Source organism: Oncorhynchus keta, chromosome 30 (genome assembly GCF_023373465.1).
Source record: "Oncorhynchus keta strain PuntledgeMale-10-30-2019 chromosome 30, Oket_V2, whole genome shotgun sequence".
NCBI classification, from domain to species: domain Eukaryota; kingdom Metazoa; phylum Chordata; class Actinopteri; order Salmoniformes; family Salmonidae; genus Oncorhynchus; species Oncorhynchus keta.
Genome location: NC_068450.1, coordinates 20,735,956 through 20,761,185, shown reverse-complemented (window position 1 = coordinate 20,761,185; position 25,230 = coordinate 20,735,956). Strand labels below are relative to the sequence as shown.

The following is a 25,230-nucleotide window of genomic DNA, read 5'->3' as shown; positions in this document are numbered from 1 at the left end:
ACCCGCCCCTCTACCTCCTTCTCTACCTGGCCCTCTACCTCCCCCTCTGCCTAGCCTTTTACCTCCCTCTCTTCCTGACTCTCTATCCCCCCTTCTACCTAGCCTTCTACCTCCCCCTCTGCCTAGCCTTCTACTTCCCTCTCCCACCTTCCCCTCTACCTCCCCCTCCACCTAGCCTTCTACCCGCCCCTCTACCTCCTTCTCTACCTGACCCTCTACCTCCCCCTCTGCCTAGCCTTTTACCTCCCTCTCTTCCTGACTCTCTATCCCCCCTTCTACCTAGCCTTCTACCTCCCCCTCTGCCTAGCCTTCTACCCGCCCCTCTCCCTCCTTCTCTACCTGACCCTCTACCTCCCCCTTTGCCTAGCCTTCTACTTCCCTCTCTACCTTCCCCTCTACCTCCCCCCCACCTAGCCTTCTACCCCCCCCCCTCTACCTCCCTCTCTACCTGACCCTCTACCTCCCCCTCTATCTAGCCTTCTACCTCCCCCTCTGCCTCCCTCTCTACCTGACCCTCCACCTCCCCCTATCTAGCCCTCTACATCTCCTCGACCTCCCCCTCGACCTCCCTCTCTACCTGACCCCTTACCTCCACCTTTACTTTCCACTCTACCTTCCATCTACCTCCCCTCTAACTACTATAGCTGTATTTGACAAACTCTACCCTCTCTAACTCTGAGTGCATCGCTATAATATTTCCTTCTCCTGAAGTGCACACTGGTTCACCTGACATAGGAAGGTCCAGCTGGCAGACCCCTGAGTCTCTCCGTACAGTAAGACTAAGGCTATGTCCCAATTATCTCTCCTTCCTCCAAAAGTGTGGACTTGTTCACTTCCTTCAACTGATTTGAAAGGAAATGATTGGTGTAAGAAATATGGTGGAAATTCCAACTAGCCAATGCCTCCACCAATCCAATTATTTTATATTTACGGAAGTAGTGAACCAGTGCACAGGGCAGGCTCAGCAGGCTTGAAACGGATACTCTTACTGCAGTAAGAGGAGCAGTAAGAGTATCCGTTACTGTAAGCTCCTCTTACTGTATCTAGGGGAAGGTAGCTCCTCTTACTGTATCTAGGGGAAGGTAGCTCCTCTTACTCTATCGAAGGGAAGGTAGCTCCTCTTACTGTATCTAGGGGAAGGTAGCTCCTCTTACTGTATCTAGGGGAAGGTAGCTCCTCTTACTGTATCTAGGGGAAGGTAGCTACTCTTACTGTATCTTGGGGAGGTAGCTCCTCTTACTGTATCTAGGGGAAGGTAGCTCCTCTTACTGTATCTAGGGGAAGGTAGCTCCTCTTACTGTATATAGGGGAAGGTACCTCCTCTTACTGTATCTATGGGAAGGTAAGCTCCTCTTACTGTGTCTAGGGGGGAGTTGCTCCTCTTACTGTATCTAGGGGGAGGTAGGTCCTCTTACTGTATCTAGTGGGAGTTGCTCCTCTTAAGGTACCTAGAGGAAGGAAGCTCCTCTTACTGTATATAGGGGAAGGTAGCTCCTCTTACTGTTTCTAGGGGGAGGTAGCTCCTCTTACTGTTTCTAAGGGAGGTAGCTCCTAATACTGTTTCTAGGGGAAGGTAGCTCCTCTTACTGTATCTAGGGGAAGGTAGCTCCTCTTACTGTATCTAGGGAGGTAGCTCCTCTTACTGTATCTTGGGGAAGGTAGCTCCTCTTACTGTATCTAGGGGAAGGTAGCTCCTCTTACTGTATCTAGGGGAAGGTATCTCCTCTTACTGTGTCTAGGGGGGAGTTGCTCCTCTTACTGTATCTAGGGGAAGGTAGCTCCTCTTACTGTATCTAGGGGAAGGTAGCTAATCTTACTGTATCTTGGGGGGGTAGCTCCTCTTACTGTATCTTAGGGAGGTAGCTCCTCTTACTGTATCTAGGGGAAGGTACCTCCTCTTACTGTATCTAGGGGAAGGTACCTCCTCTTACTGTATCTAGGGGAAGGTAGCTCCTCTTACTGTGTCTAGGGGGGAGTTGCTCCTCTTACTGTATCTAGGGGGAGTTGCTCCTCTTACTGTATCTAGAGGAAGGTAGCTCCTCTTACTGTATCTAGGGGAAGGTAGCTCCTCTTACTTTTTCTAGGGGGAGGTAGCTCCTCTTACTGTTTCTAGGGGAGGTTGCTCCTAATACTGTTTCTAGGGGAAGGTAGCTCCTCTTACTGTATCTAGGGGAAGGTAGCTCCTCTTACTGAATCTATGGGGAAGTTGCTCCTCTTACTGTATCTAGGGGGATCTAGGGGGAAAGTGTATTTAGGGGAAGGTAGCTCCCCTTACTGTATCGAGAGGGAGGTAGTTCCTCTTACGGTATCTAAGGGGATCTAGGGGAAGGTAGCTCCTCTTGCTGTATCTAGGGGGAGGTAGTTCCTCTTACTGTATCTAAGTGGATTTAGGGGAAGGTGTATCTATGGGAAGGTAGCTCCTCTTACTGTATCTAGGGGAAGCTAGCTCCTCTTACTGTATCTGGGGGAAGGTAGCTCCTCTTACTGTATCTAGGGGAAGGTAGCTCCTCTTACTGTATATGGGGGAAGGTAGCTCATCTTACTGTATGTAGGGGAAGGTAGCTCGTCTTACTGTATGTAGGGGAAGGTAGCACCTCTTACAGTATGTAGGGGAAGGTAGCTCCTCTTACCGTACCGAGGGGGAAGTTGCTCCTCTTACCGTGCCTAGGGGGAAGTCGCTCCTCTTACTGTATCTAGGGGAAGGTAGCTCCTCTTACTGTATCTAGGGGAAGCTAGCTCCTCTTACTGTATCTGGGGGAAGGTAGCTCCTCTTACTGTATATGGGGGAAGGTAGCTCATCTTACTGTATGTAGGGGAAGGTAGCTCATCTTACTGTATGTAGGGGAAGGTAGCTCCTCTTACAGTATGTAGGGGAAGGTAGCTCCTCTTACCGTACCGAGGGGGAAGTTGCTCCTCTTACCGTGCCTAGGGGGAAGTCGCCACTCTTACTGTATCTAGGGGAAGGTAGCTACTCTTACTGTATCTAGGTGAAGGTAGCTCCTCTTATCGTACCTAGGGGGAAATTGCTCCTCTTACCGTGCCTAGGGGGAAGTCGCCCTCTTACTGTTTCTAGGGGAAGGTAGCTCCTCTTACTGTATCTTGGGGAGGTAGCTCCTCTTACTGTATCTAGGGGAAGTTTTCTCCTCTTACTGTATCTAGGGGAAGGTAGCTCCTCTTACTGTATCTAGGGGAAGGTAGCTACTCTTACTGTATCTTGGGGAGGTAGCTCCTCTTACTGTATCTTGGGGAAGGTAGCTCCTCTTACTGTATCTAGGGGAAGGTAGCTCCTCTTACTGTATCTAGGGGAAGGTATCTCCTCTTACTGTGTCTAGGGGGAGTTGCTCCTCTTACTGTATCTTGGGGAAGGTAGCTCCTCTTACTGCATCTAGGGGAAGGTAGCTCCTCTTACTGTATCTAGGGGAAGGTAGCTCCTCTTACTGTATCTATGGGAAGGTACCTCCTCTTACTGTATCTAGGGGAAGGTACCTCCTCTTACTGTATCTAGGGGAAGGTAGCTCCTCTTACTGTGTCTAGGGGGGTTTGCTCCTCTTACTGTATCTAGGAGAGTTGCTCCTCTTCCTGTATCTAGACGAAAGTAGCTCAGCTCCTCTTACTGTATCTAGGGGAAGGTAGCTCCTATTACTGTTTCTAGGTGGAGGTAGCTCCTCTTACTGTTTCTAGGGGAGGTTGCTCCTAATACTGTTTCTAGGGGAAGGTAGCTCCTCTTACTGTATCTAGGGGAAGGTAGCTCCTCTTACTGAATCTATGGGGAAGTTGCTCCTCTTACTGTATCTAGGGGGATCTAGGGGGAAAGTGTATTTAGGGGAAGGTAGCTCCCCTTACTGTATCGAGAGGGAGGTAGTTCCTCTTACTGTATCTAAGGGGATCTAGGGGAAGGTGTATCTAGGGGAAGGTAGCTCCTCTTGCTGTATCTAGGGGCAGGTAGTTCCTCTTACTGTATCTAAGTGGATTTAGGGGAAGGTGTATCTATGGGAAGGTAGCTCCTCTTACTGTATCTATGGGAAGGTAGCTCCTCTTACTGTATCTAGGGGAAGGTAGCTCCTCTTACTGTATCTGGGGGAAGGTAGCTCCTCTTACTGTATCTAGGGGAAGGTAGCTCCTCTTACTGTATATGGGGGAATGTAGCTCATCTTACTGTATGTAGGGGAAGGTAGCTCATCTTACTGTATGTAGGGGAAGGTAGCTCCTCTTACAGTATGTAGGGTGAGGTAGCTCCTCTTACCGTATCGAGGGGGAAGTTGCTCCTCTTACCGTGCCTAGGGGGAAGTCGCTCCTCTTACTGTATCTAGGGGAAGGTAGCTCCTCTTACTGTATCTTGGGGAAGGTAGCTACTCTTACTGTATCTAGAGGAAGGTAGCTCCTCTTCCTGTATCTAGGGGAAGGTAGCTCCTCAAACTGTTTCTAGGGGAAGGTAGCTCCTCTTACTGTATCGAGGGGAAGGTAGCTCCTCTTACTGTTTCTAGGGGGAGGTAGCTCCTCTTACTGTTTCTAGGGGGATGTAGCTCCTCTTACTGTATCTAGGGGAAGGTAGCTCCTCTTACTGTTTCTAGGGGGAGGTAGCTCCTCTTACTGTTTCTAGGGGGATGTAGCTCCTCTTACTGTTTCTAGGGGGAGGTAGCTCCTCTTACTGTTTCTAGGGGAGGTAGCTCCTCATACTGTTTCTAGGGGAAGGTAGCTCCTCTTACTGTATCGAGGCGAAGGTAGCTCCTCTTACTGTTTCTAGGGGGAGGTAGCTCCTCTTACTGTTTCTAGGGGAGGTAGCTCCTAATACTGTTTCTTGGGGAAGGTAGCTCCTCTTACTGTATCTAGGGGAAGGTAGCTCCTCTTACAGTATGTAGGGGAAGGTAACTCCTCTTACCGTACCTAGGGGGAAGTTTCTCCTCTTACCGTGCCTAGGGGGAAGTCGCTCCTCTTACTGTATCTAGGGGAAGGTAGCTCCTCTTACTGTATCTAGGGGAAGGTAGCTCCTCTTAATGTATCTAGGGGAAGGTAGCTACTCTTACTGTATCTTGGGGAGGTAGCTCCTCTTACTGTATCTAGGGGAAGGTAGCTCCTCTTACTGTATCTAGGGGAAGGTAGCTCCTCTTACTGTATCTAGGGGAAGGTACCTCCTCTTACTGTGTCTAGGGGGGAGTTGCTCCTCTTACTATATCTCGAGGAAGGTAGCTCCTCTTACTGTATCTAGGGGAAGGTAGCTCCTCCTACTGTATGTAGTGGGAAGTTGCTCCTCATACTGTATCTAGCGGGAGGTAGGTCCTCTTACTGTATCTTAAGGAAGGTAGCTCCTCTTACTGTATCGAGGGGAAGGTAGCTCCTCTTACTGTTTCTAGGGGGAGGTAGCTCCTCTTACTGTTTCTAGGGGGAGGTATCTCCTCTTACTGTATCTAGGGGAAGGTAGCTCCTCTTACTGTTTCTAGGGGGAGGTAGCTCCTCTTACTGTTTCTAGGGAAGGTAGCTCCTCTTACTGAAACTAGGGGGAAGTTGCTTCTCTTACTGTATCTAGGGGGATCTAGGGGAAAGTGTATTTAGGGGAAGGTAGTTCCTCTTACTGTATCTAAGGGGATTTAGGGGAAGGTGTATCTAGGGGAAGGTAGCTCCTCTTGCTGTATCTAGGGGGAGGTAGTTCCTCTTACTGTATCTAAGGGGATTTAGGGGAAGGTGTATCTATGGGAAGGTAGCTCCTCTTACTGTATCTAGTGGAAGGTAGCTCCTCTTACTGTATCTAGGGGATGCTAGCTCCTCTTACTGTATCTGGGGGAAGGTAGCTCCTCTTACTGTATCTAGGGGGAAGTTGCTCCTCTTACTGTATCTAGGGGGAGGAAATTCCTCTTACTGTATCTAGGGGAAGGTAGCTCCTCTTACTGTATCTAGGGGAAGGTAGCTCCTCTTACTGTATCTAGGGGGAGGTAGCTCCTCTTACTGTATCTAGGGGAAGGTAGCTCCTCTTACTGTATCTAGGGGACGGCAGCTCCTCTTACTATATCTAGGGGAAGGTAGCTCCTCTTACTGTATCTAGGGGGAGGTAGGTCCTCTTACTGTATCTAGGGGGAGGTAGGTCCTCTTACTGTATCTAGGGGGAGGTAGGTCCTCTTACTGTATCTAGGGGAAATTTGCTCATCTTACTGTATCTAGGGGGAGGAAATTCCTCTTACTGTATCTAGGGGAGGTAGGTCCTCTTACTGTATCTAGGGGAGGTAGGTCCTCTTACTGTATCTAGGGGAAGGTAGCTCCTCTTACTGTATCTAGGGGGAGGTAGGTCCTCTTACTGTATCTAGGGGAGGGTAGCTCCTCTTACTGTATCTAGGGAAGGTACCTCCTCTTACTGTGTCTAGGGGGAGTTGCTCCTCTTACTATATCTCGAGGAAGGTAGCTCCTCTTACTGTATCTAGGGGAAGGTAGCTCCTCCTACTGTATGTAGGGGGAAGTTGCTCCTCATACTGTATCTAGCGGGAGGTAGGTCCTCTTACTGTATCTTAAGGAAGGTAGCTCCTCTTACTGTATCGAGGGAAGGTAGCTCCTCTTACTGTTTCTAGGGGAGGTAGCTCCTCTTACTGTTTCTAGGGAGGTATCTCCTCTTACTGTATCTAGGGAAGGTAGCTCCTCTTACTGTTTCTAGGGGATGCTAGCTCCTCTTACTGTATCTGGGGGAAGGTAGCTCCTCTTACTGTATCTAGGGGAAGTTGCTCCTCTTACTGTATCTAGGGGGATCTAGGGAAAGTGTATTTAGGGAAGGTAGTTCCTCTTACTGTATCTAAGGGGATTTAGGGGAAGGTGTATCTAGGGGAAGGTAGCTCCTCTTGCTGTATCTAGGGGGAGGTAGTTCCTCTTACTGTATCTAAGGGGATTTAGGGGAAGGTGTATCTATGGGAAGGTAGCTCCTCTTACTGTATCTAGTGGAAGGTAGCTCCTCTTACTGTATCTAGGGGATGCTAGCTCCTCTTACTGTATCTGGGGGAAGGTAGCTCCTCTTACTGTATCTAGGGGGAAGTTGCTCCTCTTACTGTATCTAGGGGGAGGAAATTCCTCTTACTGTATCTAGGGGAAGGTAGCTCCTCTTACTGTATCTAGGGGAAGGTAGCTCCTCTTACTGTATCTAGGGGGAGGTAGCTCCTCTTACTGTATCTAGGGGAAGGTAGCTCCTCTTACTGTATCTAGGGAAGGTAGCCCCTCTTACTGTTTCTAGGGGAGGTAGCTCCTCTTACTGTTTCTAGGGAAGGTAGCTCCTCTTACTGAATCTAGGGGAAGTTGCTTCTCTTACTGTATCTAGGGGGATCTAGGGGAAAGTGTATTTAGGGAAGGTAGTTCCTCTTACTGTATCTAAGGGGATTTAGGGAAGGTGTATCTAGGGAAGGTAGCTCCTCTTGCTGTATCTAGGGGAGGTAGTTCCTCTTACTGTATCTAAGGGGATTTAGGGAAGGTGTATCTATGGGAAGGTAGCTCCTCTTACTGTATCTAGTGGAAGGTAGCTCCTCTTACTGTATCTAGGGGATGCTAGCTCCTCTTACTGTATCTGGGGGAAGGTAGCTCCTCTTACTGTATCTAGGGTGAAGTTGCTCCTCTTACTGTATCTAGGGGAGGAAATTCCTCTTACTGTATCTAGGGAAGGTAGCTCCTCTTACTGTATCTAGGGAAGGTAGCTCCTCTTACTGTATCTAGGGGAGGTAGCTCCTCTTACTGTATCTAGGGAAGGTAGCTCCTCTTACTGTATCTAGGGGACGGCAGCTCCTCTTACTATATCTAGGGAAGGTAGCCCCTCTTACTGTATCTAGGGGAGGTAGGTCCTCTTACTGTATCTAGGGGAGGTAGGTCCTCTTACTGTATCTAGGGGAGGTAGGTCCTCTTACTGTATCTAGGGAAATTTGCTCATCTTACTGTATCTAGGGGAGGAAATTCCTCTTACTGTATCTAGGGGAGGTAGGTCCTCTTACTGTATCTAGGGGAGGTAGGTCCTCTTACTGTATCTAGGGGAGGTAGGTCCTCTTACTGTATCTAGGGGAGGTAGGTCCTCTTACTGTATCTAGGGGAAGGTAGCTCCTCTTACTGTATCTAGGGAAGGTACCTCCTCTTACTGTGTCTAGGGGGAGTTGCTCCTCTTACTATATCTCGAGGAAGGTAGCTCCTCTTACTGTATCTAGGGAAGGTAGCTCCTCCTACTGTATGTAGGGGGAAGTTGCTCCTCATACTGTATCTAGCGGGAGGTAGGTCCTCTTACTGTATCTTAAGGAAGGTAGCTCCTCTTACTGTATCGAGGGAAGGTAGCTCCTCTTACTGTTTCTAGGGGAGGTAGCTCCTCTTACTGTTTCTAGGGAGGTATCTCCTCTTACTGTATCTAGGGAAGGTAGCTCCTCTTACTGTTTCTAGGGGATGCTAGCTCCTCTTACTGTATCTGGGGAAGGTAGCTCCTCTTACTGTATCTAGGGGAAGTTGCTCCTCTTACTGTATCTAGGGGAGGAAATTCCTCTTACTGTATCTAGGGAAGGTAGCTCCTCTTACTGTATCTAGGGAAGGTAGCTCCTCTTACTGTATCTAGGGGAGGTAGCTCCTCTTACTGTATCTAGGGGAAGGTAGCTCCTCTTACTGTATCTAGGGGACGGCAGCTCCTCTTACTATATCTAGGGGAAGGTAGCTCCTCTTACTGTATCTAGGGGGAGGTAGGTCCTCTTACTGTATCTAGGGGGAGGTAGGTCCTCTTACTGTATCTAGGGGGAGGTAGGTCCTCTTACTGTATCTAGGGGAAATTTGCTCATCTTACTGTATCTAGGGGGAGGAAATTCCTCTTACTGTATCTAGGGGGAGGTAGGTCCTCTTACTGTATCTAGGGGGAGGTAGGTCCTCTTACTGTATCTAGGGGGAGGTAGGTCCTCTTACTGTATCTAGGGGAAATTCGCTCATCTTACTGTATCTAGGGGGAGGTAGGTCCTCTTACTGTATCTAGGGGAAGGTAGCTCCTCTTACTGTATCTAGGGGGAGGTAGCTCTCACTGTAAAATCAGAAAGTGTGTGTGTGTGTGTGTGTGTGTGTGTGTGTGTGTGTGTGTGTGTGTGTGTGTGTGTGTGTGTGTGTGTGTGTGTGTGTGTGTGTGTGTGTGTGTGCGTGCATGTCAGTGTTTGTGCTTTTCTATAAGCTGTGTTTCTGTTTTTTATGCATGTCCTACCCGGTATTCGTTTTTTCATCCATACCCTTCTGCATTTAACATGATGATGCTGATTTCTACACATTCGGCCTGTATACCTGTCTGTTGCATTTGTTTCTGATGTATTCATTCCCTTTTTGAAACGGCACGTGATGCATCACACTCCCACAGAATTGTTGGAAAGTCGTGCACCCAAAGGGAATAGGGTGGCATTTGGGACGCAAACTATCTGACCTTTCACTTTAATGAAATCATAATGTCAGTCAGGAGGGAGATGGTGACTTTGTCCCAAACAGCACCCTGTTCTCTTTATGGAACACTACGTTTGACCACGACCCTTAGCCTGCTGTGTACACACTGCTATCTCCTTCCCATCTAAAGGCTAACTTATTAGATTATTTTGAGAATATTTCCTCAACATATTAATGTGATTCAGTTATGTGATAAGGATGATAAATGAGTGTCATATTATATTAGCTAATGCCTTTACGTTTTTGTGTGAGTCTGTGGTTCACAGAAATAGTATTTTGCTTCTTTTTTCTGTTATTCATTTGCTCCCTCCCTACATATGTACTCCCTCCATCTGAATACAATTATCAGATGCCTTAGTCTGATTCGATTGTATGAAATAGGATTTCTGACATATTTTGTTAACGACTATTAGATTTGAGACAATATTGAATATTGTTCATCAGTTTTAATATAGTTGGTTCTCCTTTCATTGGAATAATTCATGTCATTTAATTTTTCTCTTATTTCATTTGCATGTCTCGGTTCTTGTTGAGACCCCTCACCCCCTGGCAATGTCGTCACATGACTTCTTGCCATGACTTTTACTCCTCTTCCACATTTCGCCATGGTAACCATAACATCCCCCCCCCCTCCCCCCACCCATCCCCCCTGTCTCTCGTCCAACTCGCCTGAATAAAAGTACCCATGATGCACGGTGCCACCACCTCCACTGTTTCGTCGGCCTCGACCCCAGTCACCAATGTTCCTTTCGCAGAATCAGCCTCCTCCAATCAGGTTTGTCCCTTCATTTTGGGTTCTCTCTTTGGTTTCTATCTGTATGGTGTCAGGTCTTTGGCCATTAAGACTCCCATTTTTTATAATTTAATATACATACATACTGTATGTGTTTCACATTTCACTTTTTTCAGTCACGTTTTAATGTGACACACTGAAAGTAGATTTTTGGGGGGTGGATTCTGTTGCATTTGGGTCTAGTGTTAAGCCATCTGTGTCACTCTGTCTGTCAAATAAAATACATTTTTATTCGTCACATGCTTCAGAAACAGCAGGTGTAGACTAACAGTTAAATGCTTACTTACAGGCCCTTCCCAAAAATACAGAGAATTTTTTTGTTACTGAAATAATAGAAAAGTAAAACTTGTAATAATAGAATTAATAATAAATATACAATGAGTAACGATAGCTTGGTTATATACACGGAGTACCAGCGCCAAGTCAATGTGCAGGGGTACGAGGTAATTGAGGTAGATACAGTATGTACATATAGGTAGGGTTAAAGTGACAGAAAATAAATAGTAGCAGCAGCGTATGTGAAAGAAGTTAGTGGAAAAAGGGTCAATGCACATAATCTTGTCATGCAGTAGCAGAGTGAACAGTCTAGGACTTGGCTGGAGTCTTTGACCATTTTTAAGGCCTTCCTCTGACACTGCTTAGTATAGACAACCTGGATTTCCTGTTGATGTGAGCCATGACCAGCCTTTGACCAGAGTGCTATGGGGCGATAGTCATTTAGACAGGTTATCTTGGCATTCTTGGTCATAGGGAATATGATGGTTTGCTTGAAACATGTAGTTATTATAGACTGGGTCAGGGAGAGGTTGAAAATGTCAGCGAAGACACTTGCCAGCTGGTCAGCGCATGCTCGGATTACGCATCCCGGTAATCAGTCTGGCCCTGCGGCCTTGTGAATGTTAACCTGTTTAAAGGTCTTACTCACAGTGGCTACAGAGAGTGTGATCACACAGTCGTCCGGAGCAGCTGGTGCACTCATGCATGGTTCAGTGTGGCTTTCCTCGAAGCGAGCATTGAAGGCATTTAGCTCTTCTGGTAGGCTCATGCCACAGAGCAGCTCGCATCTGTGTTTCCCTTTGTAATCTGGGATAGTTTGCAAGCCCTGCCAAATCCGACAAGCATCAGAGCTGGTGTCGTAGGATTCGATCTTAGTCCTATATTGATGCTTTGCCTATTCAATGGTTCATCAGGTAGAGTAAAGTGGTTTCTTATAAGCGTCTAGAATATTGTCCCGCTCCTTGAAAGCGGCAGCTCTAGCGTTTACCATGGCTTCTGGTTGGGACATGTACATATGGTCACTGTGGGGATGACGTCGTCCATGTACTTATTTATGAAGCCGGTGGTTAATCTCCTCAATGCCATTAGATGAATCCTGGAACATATTCCAACCTGTGCTAGCAAAACAGTCCTGTAGCTTAGCATCCACTGCATCGGACCTCTTCCGTATTAAGCAAGTCACTGTTTGAGGTTTTGCTTGTAAGCAGGAATCAGAAGGATAGTTATGGTCAGATTTTCCAAATGGAGGGGGCAAGGGAGAACTTTGTATGCATTTATATGTGTGGAGTAAAGGTGATCTAAAGTTTTTTTCACGTGTAGTTGCACAGGTGACATGCTGGTAGAAATGAGGTAAAACGATTTAAGTTAGTCCTGCATTAAAATCCCTGCTACTAGGAGCGTCGCTTCTGGATGAGCATTTTCTTGTTTGCTTATGGCCCTAAACAGCTCGTTGAGTGCGGTCTTCATGCCAGCATCGGTTTGTGGTGGTAAATAGACAGCTATGAAAAATATAGATGAAAACTTTCTTGGTGAATAGTATGGTCTACAGCTTATCATGAGGTATTATAACTCAAGCATGCAGAACCTTGAGACTTCCTAATATTAGAGCTTGCGCACCAACTGTTGTTAACAAAGAGACACACACCTCCCCCCTTGAGCTTACCCAACTGCTGTTCTGTCCTGATGATGCATAGAAAAAACAATTAGATGTACAGTGCATTCGGAAAGTATTCAGACCCTGTGACATTTTCCAAAATTTGTTATGTTACAGCCTTATTCTAAATTGTATTCAACTGTTTTTTCCCCTCATCAATCTACACACAATAACCCATAATGACAAAGCATAAACAGGTTTATATATATATATTTTTTTCAAAATGAAAATATCACATTTACATAAGCACATTTGGCAGCGATTACAGGCACACCTGTATTTGGGGAGTTTATCCCATTCTTCTCTGCAGATCCTCTCAAGCTCTGTCAGGTTGGATGGGTTGCGTCGCTGCACAGCTATTTTCAGGTCTCTCCAGAGATCATCGATCTGGTTCAAGTCTGGGCTCTGGCTGGGCCACTCAAGGAAATTCAGAGACTTGTCCCGAAGCCACTCCTGCGTTGTCTTGGCTGTATGCTTAGGGTCATTGTCCCATTGGAAGGTAAACCTTCGCCCCCAGTCTGAGGTACTGAGTGCTCTGGAGCAGGTTTTCATGCTGCCACCGCCATGCTTCACCGTAGGGATGATGCCAGGTTTCCTCCAGACGTGACGCTTGGCATTTAGGCCAAAGAGTTCCAGCTTGGTTTCATCAGACCAGAGAATCTTGTTTCTCATGGTCTGAGAGTCATTTAGGTGCCTTTTGGCAAACTCTAAGCAGGCTGTCATGTGCCTTTTACTGATGAGTGGCTTCCGTTTAGCCACTCTACCATAAAGGCTTGATTGGTGGAGTGCTGCAGAGATGTTTGTCCTTCTGGAAGGTTCTCCCATCTCCACAGAGGAACTCTTGAGCTCTGTCAAAGACCATCAGATTCTTGGTCCCCTCCCTGACCAAGGCCCTTCTCCCCCGATTGTTCTAGGAAGATTCTTGGTGGTTACAAGCTTCTTCCATTTAAGTTTCAAATGTCAAAAAAAGTGTTTTCGCTTTTTCATTATGGGGTATTGTGTGTAGATTGATGAGTAAAATATTGTATTTAATCTATTTTAGTATAAGGATGTAATGTAACAAAATGTGGAAAACGTCAAGGGGTCTGAATACGTTCCGAATGCACTGTATGTCAATCTGAAGTGTATGCAAATAGATTCTACAAATGGTTAGGCATTTTCAACACTCAAATGCTTCTCAAAAAGACTAAAAGAGAAGTTGTCAATGTTTCCTCAACCAGGAAATACTATCATGCATGTTATTGATGTTAGTCCTGTGTGTACAGTTAAGGACAAGGTGTGCTGCTCTGTTTTGAGCCAGCGGCAGCTTTCTTTTCATACCACACATACTGTACCTCTCCCCATCTTCACAACAACTTTGTCAAAATGACTTGCCCATGATGACTGCCCATCCATGTTACTCCTAGGAGTTCAGCTTCTTCTACTCAATGGTCACACGCTTTATGCACAACTCCAGCTGAGGTTTAGGTCTTAGAGAATGTTTTGAACCAAATACAATGCTTTTGGTTTCAGACAAGTTTATTGTTAATCACCTATTCTGACACTAACTGTCACTCCTTGTTAAGAGTCTCAATGAGCTCACTGCCTGTGGCTCACTGCCACATGTAGAGTGAGGAATCATCAGCTTACATAGTCATTTTAGCTTCTTGTAAGACAAGTGGCAAATCATTTGTAAAAATAGAGAAGAGTAATGGCCCAAGGCAACTGCCCTGAGAAACACTGCACTGTACATATCTGATGTTAGAGAAGCTTCCATTGAAGAACATTCTCTGGGTTCTATTGGATAAGTAACTTTCCAACCATGTGATAGCAGGTGATGTAAAGCCATTTTCTATAATAACAAATTATGATCAATAACATCCAAGGCTGCACTGAAATCTAACAATACAGCTCCAACTATCATCTTATTATCAATTTATTTTAGCCAATCATCATTCATCTGAGTCAGTGCAGAGCAAGTTGATGCATTACAATACTGTACTACTTTTGGTGAAATGACATTATCCCTCTTTCCAGTTGTTTTGTAGGTTTCATTTCTCCTCTTCCCCTCTCCCTTTCTCTCTCTCCTCTCTCTCTCTCTCCCCCTTTTTCTCTCCTCTCTCTCTCTCCCCCTTTTTCTCTCTGTCATCTCCTCCAGTAGACCCTTCAGAGGTTCTGAGTGCCGACCCAGTGGACCTTCAGTGCGTCCCCATGGAAGCCCACTTCTGCCCTCTCCCCAAACTCCTGATGGCTGCTCCGGTGGCGCTGAACCCAGTAACCCTCCCGTGAAACCCCAGTTAAAGCACCCGACAACACCATCAAACCCTTAGTCATCCCCAACCAACCAACCCTGCCCCAAAAATACCACAGTCAACTATTTGAATGCAACAAACATGTGCCTAACCTACAGTGCACCCCAAGTGAGAGGTAGTGTTATCCTCATTAAGGAGGTATTCACATAATAAAGAAGTTGACTTGGTTTTATTGACATTTATCACAGGCAATACTAAAGCTTGGACCCATTACTGTTGATGTAAAGCCAGCCCAGACTGATGCACATTGACTTGAAGGAGCAGACTGAAGGAGAGGCTCCCCAGTTCTTACAGCCATACAAACCCACACCTTTAACACACAAATACACATACACACTAAAAACAGCAAATCCTCTTGGAGACTAAGCTGAGGATATGAGGCGTAAGGTCGTATAATCTTACACAGCTGACTGTTCCCTCAAAGTCAGACAGTCTGGAAAGAAAATGAGTGACAAGTCAGACAAGAAGAAAGAAGTAGTCTGCAGTGCTTGGATCATTCTAGAAGTACTCTGCAGAGCTTGGATCATTCTAGAAGTAGTCTGCAGAGCTTGGATCATGCTATAAGTAGTCTGCAGTGCTTGGATCATTCTAGAAGTAGTCTGCAGAGCTTGGATCATTCTAGAAGTAGTCTGCAGTGCTTGGATCATTCTAGAAGTAGTCTGCAGAGCTTGGATCATTCTAGAAGTACTCTGCAGTGCTTGGATCATTCTAGAAGTAGTCTGCAGAGCTTGGATCATTCTAGAAGTAGTCTGCAGAGCTTGGATCATTCTAGAAGTACTCTGCAGTGCTTGGATCATTCTAGAAGTAGTCTGCAGAGGTTGGATCATGCTAGAAGTAGTCTGCAGAGCTTGGATCATTCTAGAAGTAGTCTGCAGAGCTTGGATCATTCTAGAAGTAGTCTGCAGAGGTTGGATCATTCTTGAAGTAGTCTGCAGAGGTTGGATCATTCTTGAAGTAGTCTGCAGAGGTTGGATCATTTAGAAGTAGTTTGCAGTAGTAGATCCTGTAGATCATTCTAGAATGCAATGTCGTTTTCTTCATCTTTTCTTTTTCACTTCAAAGAAATGTGTTGCGTCTCATTTAATGTTTACAGTACGTTTCAAGACGGCTGAAGCTTAAAAGCAGTGTGTTATTATGTGAGCCATTCCCTTAGTTCAGAGAGGCTAAGCTCCTATGGTCCAATTCAAAAATCTCACCCAAGGTCTCATATATGATGTTCATTTGTCTGTGCCTTTTGAGTTCCCAGCTATGTAGGAGATTTGATGTCTTATCCCAAAACAACTGAAGTCAATGACTTAAAACCCAATAGCCTTGATCTCAGACAAAGTATAGAGAAGTGTTTCTATTGACACACAAGTCTATAGCTCCTCCTGTGTATATATTGCCTGTCGAAAGGTCTCTCTGTTCAGGAGGACTAGGTCCTGTGACAAGCTCTCTTCATGAGATGATTTTTGGGTCGTTACACGAATAGAGTGCCTTTCAATTGAACTGTTAGATCACGTACATCGATGCTCTAACTAGTCTCGTCAATCCCAGACCTATAGGGCAACAGCACTGGGAATCATGAAAAAGGACATTGTCCTCTTCAGACAGACCAATCACAAGTTTGGGTAGGCGGGGCTTAGAATGCAGGCAGGAATTGTGAAGAACTTTTACCATGATGGCCTGTAGAGCCAGACATGCCAGAACTTCGCAATTTGAAACCAAAGTTTGCAAGCAAAACCTTTGCAGTGGTTTTAGTGAAGGTAGTTGATGCAAACTAGCCACTTGTGAAATACACTCATTAAAATAACCTCTGTGAGCTCCAACTTGTTAGCTACTATTTTGGGCAACAAGCGAATAAGGCAGTGACGTAAGAAAGAAGGAAATCCCAACTCCACCTTTTACTCTATGTCAAATGGACTTTGTCTTAGTACAGACGTGTATGCTGGAAGGCTTGTGCGTTGTGGGAGGCAAACCATCTGTCTAGAGAGGCTATGCTCTAACTTAACAAAACCATTTTCATTCAAATAAGTTATTTGTTTTCTCTAAAAATCCACATTTTGCCATGTCCCATGTCTTGTTGGTCCAACTTCTGGGAAGATTTTAACTCACTTAACTGCAAGTTTTTCAGATGTTTTCATGGTAATTTCTGAAGATGTTTTACTTATTTAATGTAATTCCCCCTCTGACATCATTGAACGTCTGTGCACGCATGATAGAACAGCAATGTACTGCTATTTTATTTTACCATGATGCCGGATGCTCCTCTCCTCCGTTTAATCAACAAAACAAATACAATAACACCTTTGCTCGGGCCGAAGAATGGCGCTGTTATTCCCTTGTGTGGATTTCAACTTTAAACCTCGAGATTGGAAAACATGTTTGTTATGAATTTCAACATGTGCTCCTCATGACAGAATGTTACAATTATGTGAAAGCGTTATTTTTGACAAAACTACGCTTCCCAAAAGGTCATCTATTCGTGGAAGGGACACATTATTGAAACCAAAAATGAAATTCAATGGCGAAATCTGAAATAATACTTATTAATATTTCTTGAACTTTCTGGAACCACTGCAGAGGCTGCATCAGGGGAGTTGTTTTGCTTGTCTGAAAGGTCTAGCATGCTTAAATGTGTGCCAATGATTCTATAATGGAGGTTTGTCTGTGCCAATCATTGGTGTATACTGTATCCTGAATAGAATTCCCTTACTGTTGTCAGATTGCTATGGATGTTTCCCCTTCAATGAGCCGTCCCTTCCTCTGTCAGACGTCAACTAACAGATATTTTTTGGGGTCAATCTCCTGCATTCATAGTAGTATGTTTAAGTAAGTGGTATACATGTTTCAATATGTTGTGTTAAGAATATTTTAATGGAATGGATTTGACAAATGTGGTTCTGCAGGGAGTATATTGAGTAAGCTTGAAATTGTTCTGTCTGTAAAACATGTATTTGATCATAGTCACTGTGTCCTTACTTTCAATCATCAGCAGACTTTAAATGCTACAAATATAGTGACCTGGTGGGACAGTACCGACCTAAGTAGAGGAAATAGAAGGAGATAGTGAGAGACTGAAAGAGAAACTGATCAGTTCTGGAGTTAAGTATTTGGTCTTAAAATGGTATCCAGAATTATTACAAAATGGAGCAGAATTGCTATGAAAATGGATAGAGACAATACATTAGCTGATATGTTTAGGTGAGTTTTAATGTGCCTCTCTCACTCGTTTTCAAGTCTTCTGAAACCAATCACTGTCCATACACTGTAATAACTGACTTTTCAGTCTTTTCAAAACAGATGATATGTTGACTAGCACTGCCTGTCTGGCGCCATTGATCTGTCGTGTCTCTGTAGTTTCTTCTTTGAAACAGCTGTGTTGTCTCATCTTTTGATGAGATAAAAAAAAGTAATCAGCCTGAGTGGGTGGTGTGTTTAAATGTTTTAATTAATGACACTGACTCACTGAGTTGGACGTGGAAATGTTGAGACGTTTTCCACATCTTGGGGGAAATGGATATTGACAGGAAGCTATTCATGTTTAAGTCATGTCATTTAAGTGGTGAATGTATCTAATAGCGCAAAAGTCGAACGGCATGTTGAAATGTAATGATTCACTATATAGGCTATTTCTATTAAGAGGTCAAATGCAAACCACGTTAAGAAAACATACTGTGTTAAGAAATGTTTTAAGTATGTGTGTGTATTGTTATATAGGTTTATGTTTAAATGTGTGAGTACTTTCAGAAATATCTTTGGACAAGTGTGGTCCCTGCATTTTCCTCCTTTCTTTGATGCATTCAGATGCATATTAGAAATGGTCCTCTCTTAATCAATGAAATTGATATTAGAATGTCTAGACATATTCACTTTGTCTAAATTGTATAGCTTTGAAGGACTTGCGTTGCCCAGCCAAGATGAAAATCTATCTTCTCTCTCTCCCCCCCTCTCTATGTCACATCATTATGCCTTCTCCAACTGCTATCCAGCTGGAAATAACAACATACTTGATTTAAGAAAAAGAAAATGTGCCTCGTGGGGGGCGTTAGCATTTTAAGTAAATGTACATGTTTAAGAGGTGTGTTTTCCTTGTACAACATAGTTAACTAGAGTAATTGTAGTGTTGTTGGTACAAATATATTATTCTTTCTTTCTTCATCCTTCACCATTATGTTCCAAAGTTTCTCCCTCTCTAAATGGTACTTCATCGAATTCTGTCACATTTTTAGTCTTTATTCCTAAATCACAATATCAAAGATGTGACTATTTATGGACAGAACTGTTAGTGGTATTTTCACCCATTTAGATTTGTTTTTATTGTTTATTTGACATTTGAAAAAAGTCATAGCATGAAAATAAGATAATCTTCATTGATACTTAATTAATAGTTTGTGTAGTTTCCATTTAAGAAAAACTAAAAATAGAAATTATATAAAAAAATATATACATTTGTATCTATACAATGATAGATTCATTGTTACTTATTAATAGTATGTCGTGGTTGTTGTTGTTGCTGTGGCAACAGAACGACAACATGGCTACCTTTGTCAATCTTAATTGTGAATTTTTTCACATATGAATTGAAATAATGTACAACATTAACTTATTCAGAAAGGGAATGTCTAGTTAGATTGTCTTGGATTGCAAGATGATTGAATATTTTGTAAGAAAAAGTTAAGTTAAATCCTTAATGTCCAAAGGTCCTCTGGGGAGATCAGGTGTTTTGTTTGTTTATCTTTTGGATTTGATTCGTTTTTATTTCTGTATTTAGTTTTTTTGGAGAGTAAGAACGCATCTCAGCTTTTAAAATGATCACCTTAAATACCAGGAGGGTAAAGAGACTTTGGGACTGGATACAAGATTGAAATAATTCTGCTAAATTGAGTCATTATAGACTTATGACCTGATTTGATTTGCTGTTTTTGATCACCACATTACATTGGAGTTGAACTGGCCCATACATGCTGTACAGAAATTGCTATGCGTCGTCTCTATGCATTGTATTGCCAACAATTTTCACCTAGGCTCATAGGCTTATACTATAGGCCTTCTGTCCGCATGGACAGGAAGTGCTGATGTCACCGAGCTCTTGGATTGGTCCTCAGTATGAAGTCTCTTTCCCCCTGTGGCCTGCCCAGCTGTGCTGGGAGATGTTGATGCTCGCTGGAGCTTTAAGGGATTCAACCGGTGTACGAATGTGTGATATTCACCTCGTTTGCACTTATGTACATAAGTAAGTCAAAATATTCTGAATTTATTTTGAATAAATATAGAGAAAAGAACTGATAAAAAAATCAAATTTACTGTATTGTTAAGAAATACAGATAAACAATTATCATTTTAATACAGTGTAACAAAAGAGAGTTGTTTTTGAGGGATGTGTCTTTGGTTTTGTTATATATGTGCCCTGCTCCTATCAAAACATGATGGTGCCTCTGTTAAGAGAAAACAGAATGTGTCAAAAAGAAGCTTTGTAGTTTGCCATACTTTATAGAAGCACATTTAGAAGTCCAGCTATGTCTGATCCTGAACCAGTTTAGTTATATATATCTATATATATATCTATATTTAGTTAGAACTATATGCATATAGTTAGAACTTATAGAACTATATGCATATAGTTAGAACTTATAGAACTATATGCATATAGTTAGAACTAATAGAACTATATGCATATAGTTAGAACTAATAGAACTATATGCATATAGTTAGAACTAATAGAACTATATGCATATAGTTAGAACTAATAGAACTATATGCATATAGTTAGAACTAATAGAACTATATGCATATAGTTAGAACTAATAGAACTATATGCATATAGTTAGAACTAATAGAACTATATTCATATAGTTAGAACTAATATAACTATATGCATATAGTTAGAACTTATAGAACGATATGCATATAGTTAGAACTAATAGAACTATATGCATATAGTTAGAACTAATAGAACTATATGCATATAGTTAGAACTAATAGAACTATATGCATATAGTTAGAACTAATAGAACTATATGCATATAGTTAGAACTAATAGAACTATATGCATATTCCCTTTAGTAAACAAATTAATGATATTTACATTTCCATCAGGTTTGATGACACAGTGACACAGTAAATCAGAATGGTAGTTTACATAAAACTAGGGTTGCAAAGCTACCGGTAATTTAACGGAGTTACTGGAATCTTCTGTATTTTTTGGTAATTAACAGGTAATATATGGCAATATATGATAACTTTAGTCATTTATACTTGAATACATTTTTAAAAACGTATTCATATATAGTTTTCATATTGTCCATTAGTTTCTAGCAGATATGATTCAAGAGGACATTTATTCAATTAGAATGTAATCAACAATGGCATTATTTTCAATTAACTCTGCAATGCTTCTAACTATTGACTAAACTGACACCAGTTTAGCTACAAAACATTTACAACAAAGACATATTGACATAGTCTTGTAAAATAATGAAAAGTGTGTAAAACATAAAGGATATTTCATGCTGAAACCCTCATATTAAACACCAGTGGTATTCACTAAATTGATGGTTTATATTTAGAATGTTTTAGAACTTTACCATTGTATTTTTTAAAATATTAAAATCTTCTTATTTGATTGTTATATATTTGACATGTGATAAGGCCACACAGAGGGCCAGAGATCATTACAGACACCTGTGGTCATCTGAAGTACCCAGAAGGGCCACTAGATGTTTTTTGATCATTTACATTAAATCCTTGAAATTTACCAAATTTCAGGTAGTTTACTGGTAAACTTTGAAATTGTAATGTAATATACCCTTCCTTTGTAACCCTATATAAAACTAGATTGGTTTCAAGATCAAACTGTGTTAGGATTTTCTACACTATCAGTCCCATCATTCTGCATGCAAGTCGATGTGCAGAAGAACCTGTGAATTTGGTGGTCCACCTGCTGTCTGTCTAGGAAATGACATCTGCTGACAGTCGGAAAATAATGGATGTCAGGTGTGCGCAAAAACAGGAAATAATTTGCTACTCGTGTGTATTTGGTTTGTGAGAAGGGATTTTTTTAAACTCATTGTCATTATCCAAAAACAATCAATCTGAATTCTCCACAGGATTTTAGTCAGATCTGGATAAAAAAAAACTGGTTTTACTACAATCACACACACTTGCGAAACAAACATCCCTGACGAACTTGTACATTTAATGCTCTTCAATTGCTTTGGAAGCCAATCATTTTGTTGCCATGGCACTTGTCCTAGAGGTGGTGGAGGGACTGGGTCTCAGTGGATTGGTCCAAAGCCTTTTCACTGTAAACAGAGGAGAGGACAGCCTTCCTGTAGACTGGGGATAAGACTGGGGGTCAAGGCTCCCAAACTTTTAACAACTGATTCAAAGATCAGTTTCATAATGTACATCTGTACATGTTGATGTGAAAGCAAAAACATAACATCTCATTCATGGCAAGTGACCACAGAATTTGTCCCTTTAATTTAAATAACTGTTAGTTGCTTTGGGTGCTTTCCTGGATATTAGTTGCCTGTTTCTGCTTGCTTGGCAAGGCAAAGCCAAGGAGTGAACAAACTTGCACCCAGGTAAAATATTGGGTTTGTTTAAAAGCATTTCTGTTGGAGAGAAGGCTGTCCATTATGCTCATCTCTCCCCCACTCTAGGACAAAAGTGAAATTGACTGCTTTGATTCCTGGTATGAAAATGCTTCTCTTTCACTTTCTATTTAGCTTGTTGTGCTTGTACGTGCTAGAGAACTGTGCTACATGCCAATTATTTTTGCTATGTATAAATATATAGGTATACATACACATATGACTTATGTTATTTTTGTTTTACCTTTTAATAAAGCACTTAATTGGTGATCTATCTTTTTGGTCTGTGTGTGTTGTTTTTCTTCTTCATTCAGTTACATCTAGACATACTAAAGTGGTAGGAACTAAAAGAAAACACTGGATATTATGAGGAAATGATCGGAACGAAGTTGAGGACCCAATAGTTCATCTGACACAAGACCCAATTCAAACACTTGATTTTTATTTGCATATCACTTATTTTTTATTTAACCTTTATTTTAGCAAGGAGTCAGTCCCATGAGAGATGGCAGGGTGAAATAGCAAGAGGGAGAAGGGGTAAGGAAGAGAACGGTCACAGAGAAATTAGAGAGAAGAAAGAAAGAGAGGTGTATGGAATAAGGATAAACAGGCTGGAGTTGGAATTAATTCAAATGCTTAAATGCTTCAAACTTGTATCAAGGGGGCTTTGTGACTTATGGTTGTTTAGGGTGCCAATTACCAGCAAAGATACAGCTGGCTCGGGCTCTATCAGATCCTCCTCTCCACCCTCTCAGGGCTGGGCGTCTCGGGCTCTATCAGATCCTCCTCTCCACCCTCTCAGGGCTGGGCGTCTCGGGCTCTATCAGATCCTCCTCTCCACCCTCTCAGGGCTGGGCGTCTCGGGCTCTATCAGATCCTCCTCTCCACCCTCTCAGGGCTGGGCGTCTCGGGCTCTATCAGATCCCCCTCTCCACCCTCTCAGGGCTGGGCGTCTCGGGCTCTATCAGATCCTCCTCTCCACCCTCTCAGGGCTGGGCGTCTCGGGCTCTATCAGATCCTCCTCTCCACCCTCTCAGGGCTGGGCGTCTCGGGCTCTATCAGATCCTCCTCTCCACCCTCTCAGGGCTGGGCGTCTCGGGCTCTATCAGATCCTCCTCTCCACCCTCTCAGGGCTGGGCGTCTCGGGCTCTATCAGATCCTCCTCTCCACCCTCTCAGGGCTGGGCGTCTCGGGCTCTATCAGATCCTCCTCTCCACCCTCTCAGGGCTGGGCGTCTCGGGCTCTATCAGATCCTCCTCTCCACCCTCTCAGGGCTGGGCATCTCAGGCTGTGCACACTCTTGGATTGCATCATACCTGACATATCGCTCTTACCAGGTGACATGGAGAGGATCTGTGTCTGTACCACATGCTCACACTACTGGTGTCATCCAGGACTTGTTTCTAGGTCCTCTCCTCTTCTCTCTATACACCAAGTTACTCGGCTCCGTCACCAAGTCACTCGGCTTCCCCCCTTCTGACACTCAGGTGACTGGAAGACCTCTCAGCTTGGATGTCGGCCCACCACCTCAAGCTCAACCTCAACAAGCTCTTCTTCCCGGGAAAGGCCTGCCCCCTCAAGATCCTTCCATCACGGTTTGACAACTCCTCAGTGTCCCCCTACCAGAATGCAAATAACCTTGGCGGGAACCCCTGTTGTTCTCTGCAAACATCAAAACAGTGACTTGCTACTGCAGGTTCATGCTCTACAACATCTGTAGCACCTTTCCTCACACAGAAAGCTGCTCAGGTCCTAATCCAGGCACTTGAAATCTCCCGTCTGGACTGCAACTCTCTGTTTGCTGGGGTCCCCACTTGTGCCATCAAACGCCTGCAATTTATTCAGAACTCCACAGCTGCCTGGTGTTCCACCTTCCGAGGTTCTCCTATGTAATCCCGCTCCTCCGCAACACTCCACTGGCTTCCAGTCGAAGCTCACATCCATTTGACCTCCATCTTGCCTACAGAGCAGCAAGGGGAACAGGGGTTCAACTCCTGCTCAGCCCAGTCAAAGCTCTTCTCTGTCCTGGCACCCCAATGGTGGAACGAGCCTCCCCCAAACTTTAGGACAGTGGATTGATTACCTGACCATCTTCCGAAAATGTCTGAAACCATACATCTTCATAGAGTATCTTAAATAAATCTCACCGCGCCCCCCAAATGATGGTGTTTCTGTTCCATAAACCTCAGAGCAACTGTTCACTAATACTTTATCTGGTTCTTATGACACAATGCAGAAACTACAAAGGAACTAGTAAGGGTCATTTTCCTGAAGAAAAGGTGTGCTTTTTTCAGCTGTCCTTAAAGAGAAATGTTTCTTCAGCTGTCCTATCTGGTGTAATTCTCCTGTCGTATCTAGTGTCCTGTGTGAACTTAAGTATGCTCCCTCTAATTCTCCCATCTCTCCTTCTCTTTCTCTCTCCTCTCCCAGAGGGCCTGAGCTCTAGGACCATGCCTCAGGACTACCTGGCCTGATGTCTCCTGGCTCTCCCCATCCCCAGTCCACCTGGTCGTGCTGCTGATCCAGTTTTTACCGGATGTGCTACCTTGCCCTGGACCTGCTGTTTTTGACCCTCTCTCAACCTCTCCTGCTCCCTCTCTCTCTCTCTCTCTCTCTCCCTCTCTCCCTACCACACCTGCTGTCTCTACTTCTGAATGCTCAGCTATGAAAAGCCAACTGACATTTACTCCTGAGGTGCTAAACTTTTGCACCATCTAAAACCACTGTGATTATTATTTGACCCTGCTAATCATCTATTAACGTTTGAACGTAATGAAGAACGATCTGGCCTTAATGGTCAAGTACTTGCGGTACCGGAGCGCCAAGTCTAGGTCCAAGAGGCATCTAAACAGCCTCTACCCCCAAGCCATAAGACTCCTGAACAGCTAATCAAATGGCTACCCCCCACACTAATTCTACACTGCTGCTACTCTCTTATTATCTATGCATAGTCACTTTAAAAACCCTACCTACATGTACATATTACCTCGACACCGGCACATTGCCTCTATACCGGTACCTCCTGTATATATGTTATTTACTGCTGCTCTTGAATTATTTTCATTATTTATTACTTTTTTTCTCTCTGTATTTTCTTAAAACTGCATTGTTGGTTAAGGGCTTGTAAGTAAGCATACCTGTTGTATTCAGCGCATGTGACAAAAAAAAATTGATTTGATACTCTTATAATCTCCACCCAGCACAGCCAGAGGAGGACTGGCCACCCCTGTATAA

The 25,230-nt window shown here is 43.6% G+C and overlaps 1 protein-coding gene and 1 long non-coding RNA gene across 23 annotated transcripts in view; both read left to right on the top strand.

Annotated features, from left to right (window-relative positions):
- mbnl3 (muscleblind-like splicing regulator 3) overlaps nucleotides 1-24,875 on the top strand; it is a 97,394-nt gene extending 72,519 nt beyond the window's left edge. For 14 of the 21 annotated variants that reach the window (XM_052486904.1, XM_052486896.1, XM_052486900.1 and 11 more), the window contains 2 exons: nucleotides 10,086-10,180; nucleotides 14,269-22,270. In XM_052486904.1, the coding sequence (XP_052342864.1) occupies nucleotides 10,086-10,180; nucleotides 14,269-14,286 (113 nt within the window). In that variant the 3' untranslated portion in view covers nucleotides 14,287-22,270. Of the gene's footprint in view, nucleotides 1-10,085; nucleotides 10,181-14,265; nucleotides 22,271-24,426 lie in introns of those variants that run through there. The other 7 variants (XM_052486897.1, XM_052486901.1, XR_008086486.1 and 4 more) reach the window with 6 other exon arrangements.
- LOC127913688 (uncharacterized) lies at nucleotides 414-10,068 on the top strand. Of its 2 annotated transcripts, XR_008086524.1 has the most exons (6): nucleotides 414-1,226; nucleotides 1,630-2,703; nucleotides 3,659-5,415; nucleotides 6,615-6,672; nucleotides 6,980-7,153; nucleotides 8,586-10,068. It is a non-coding gene; the product is annotated as an uncharacterized LOC127913688 (long non-coding RNA). The 2 variants fall into 2 exon arrangements; XR_008086523.1 differs by having other exon boundaries at nucleotides 1,630-5,415.
- Nucleotides 24,876-25,230: the final 355 nt, after the last annotated feature.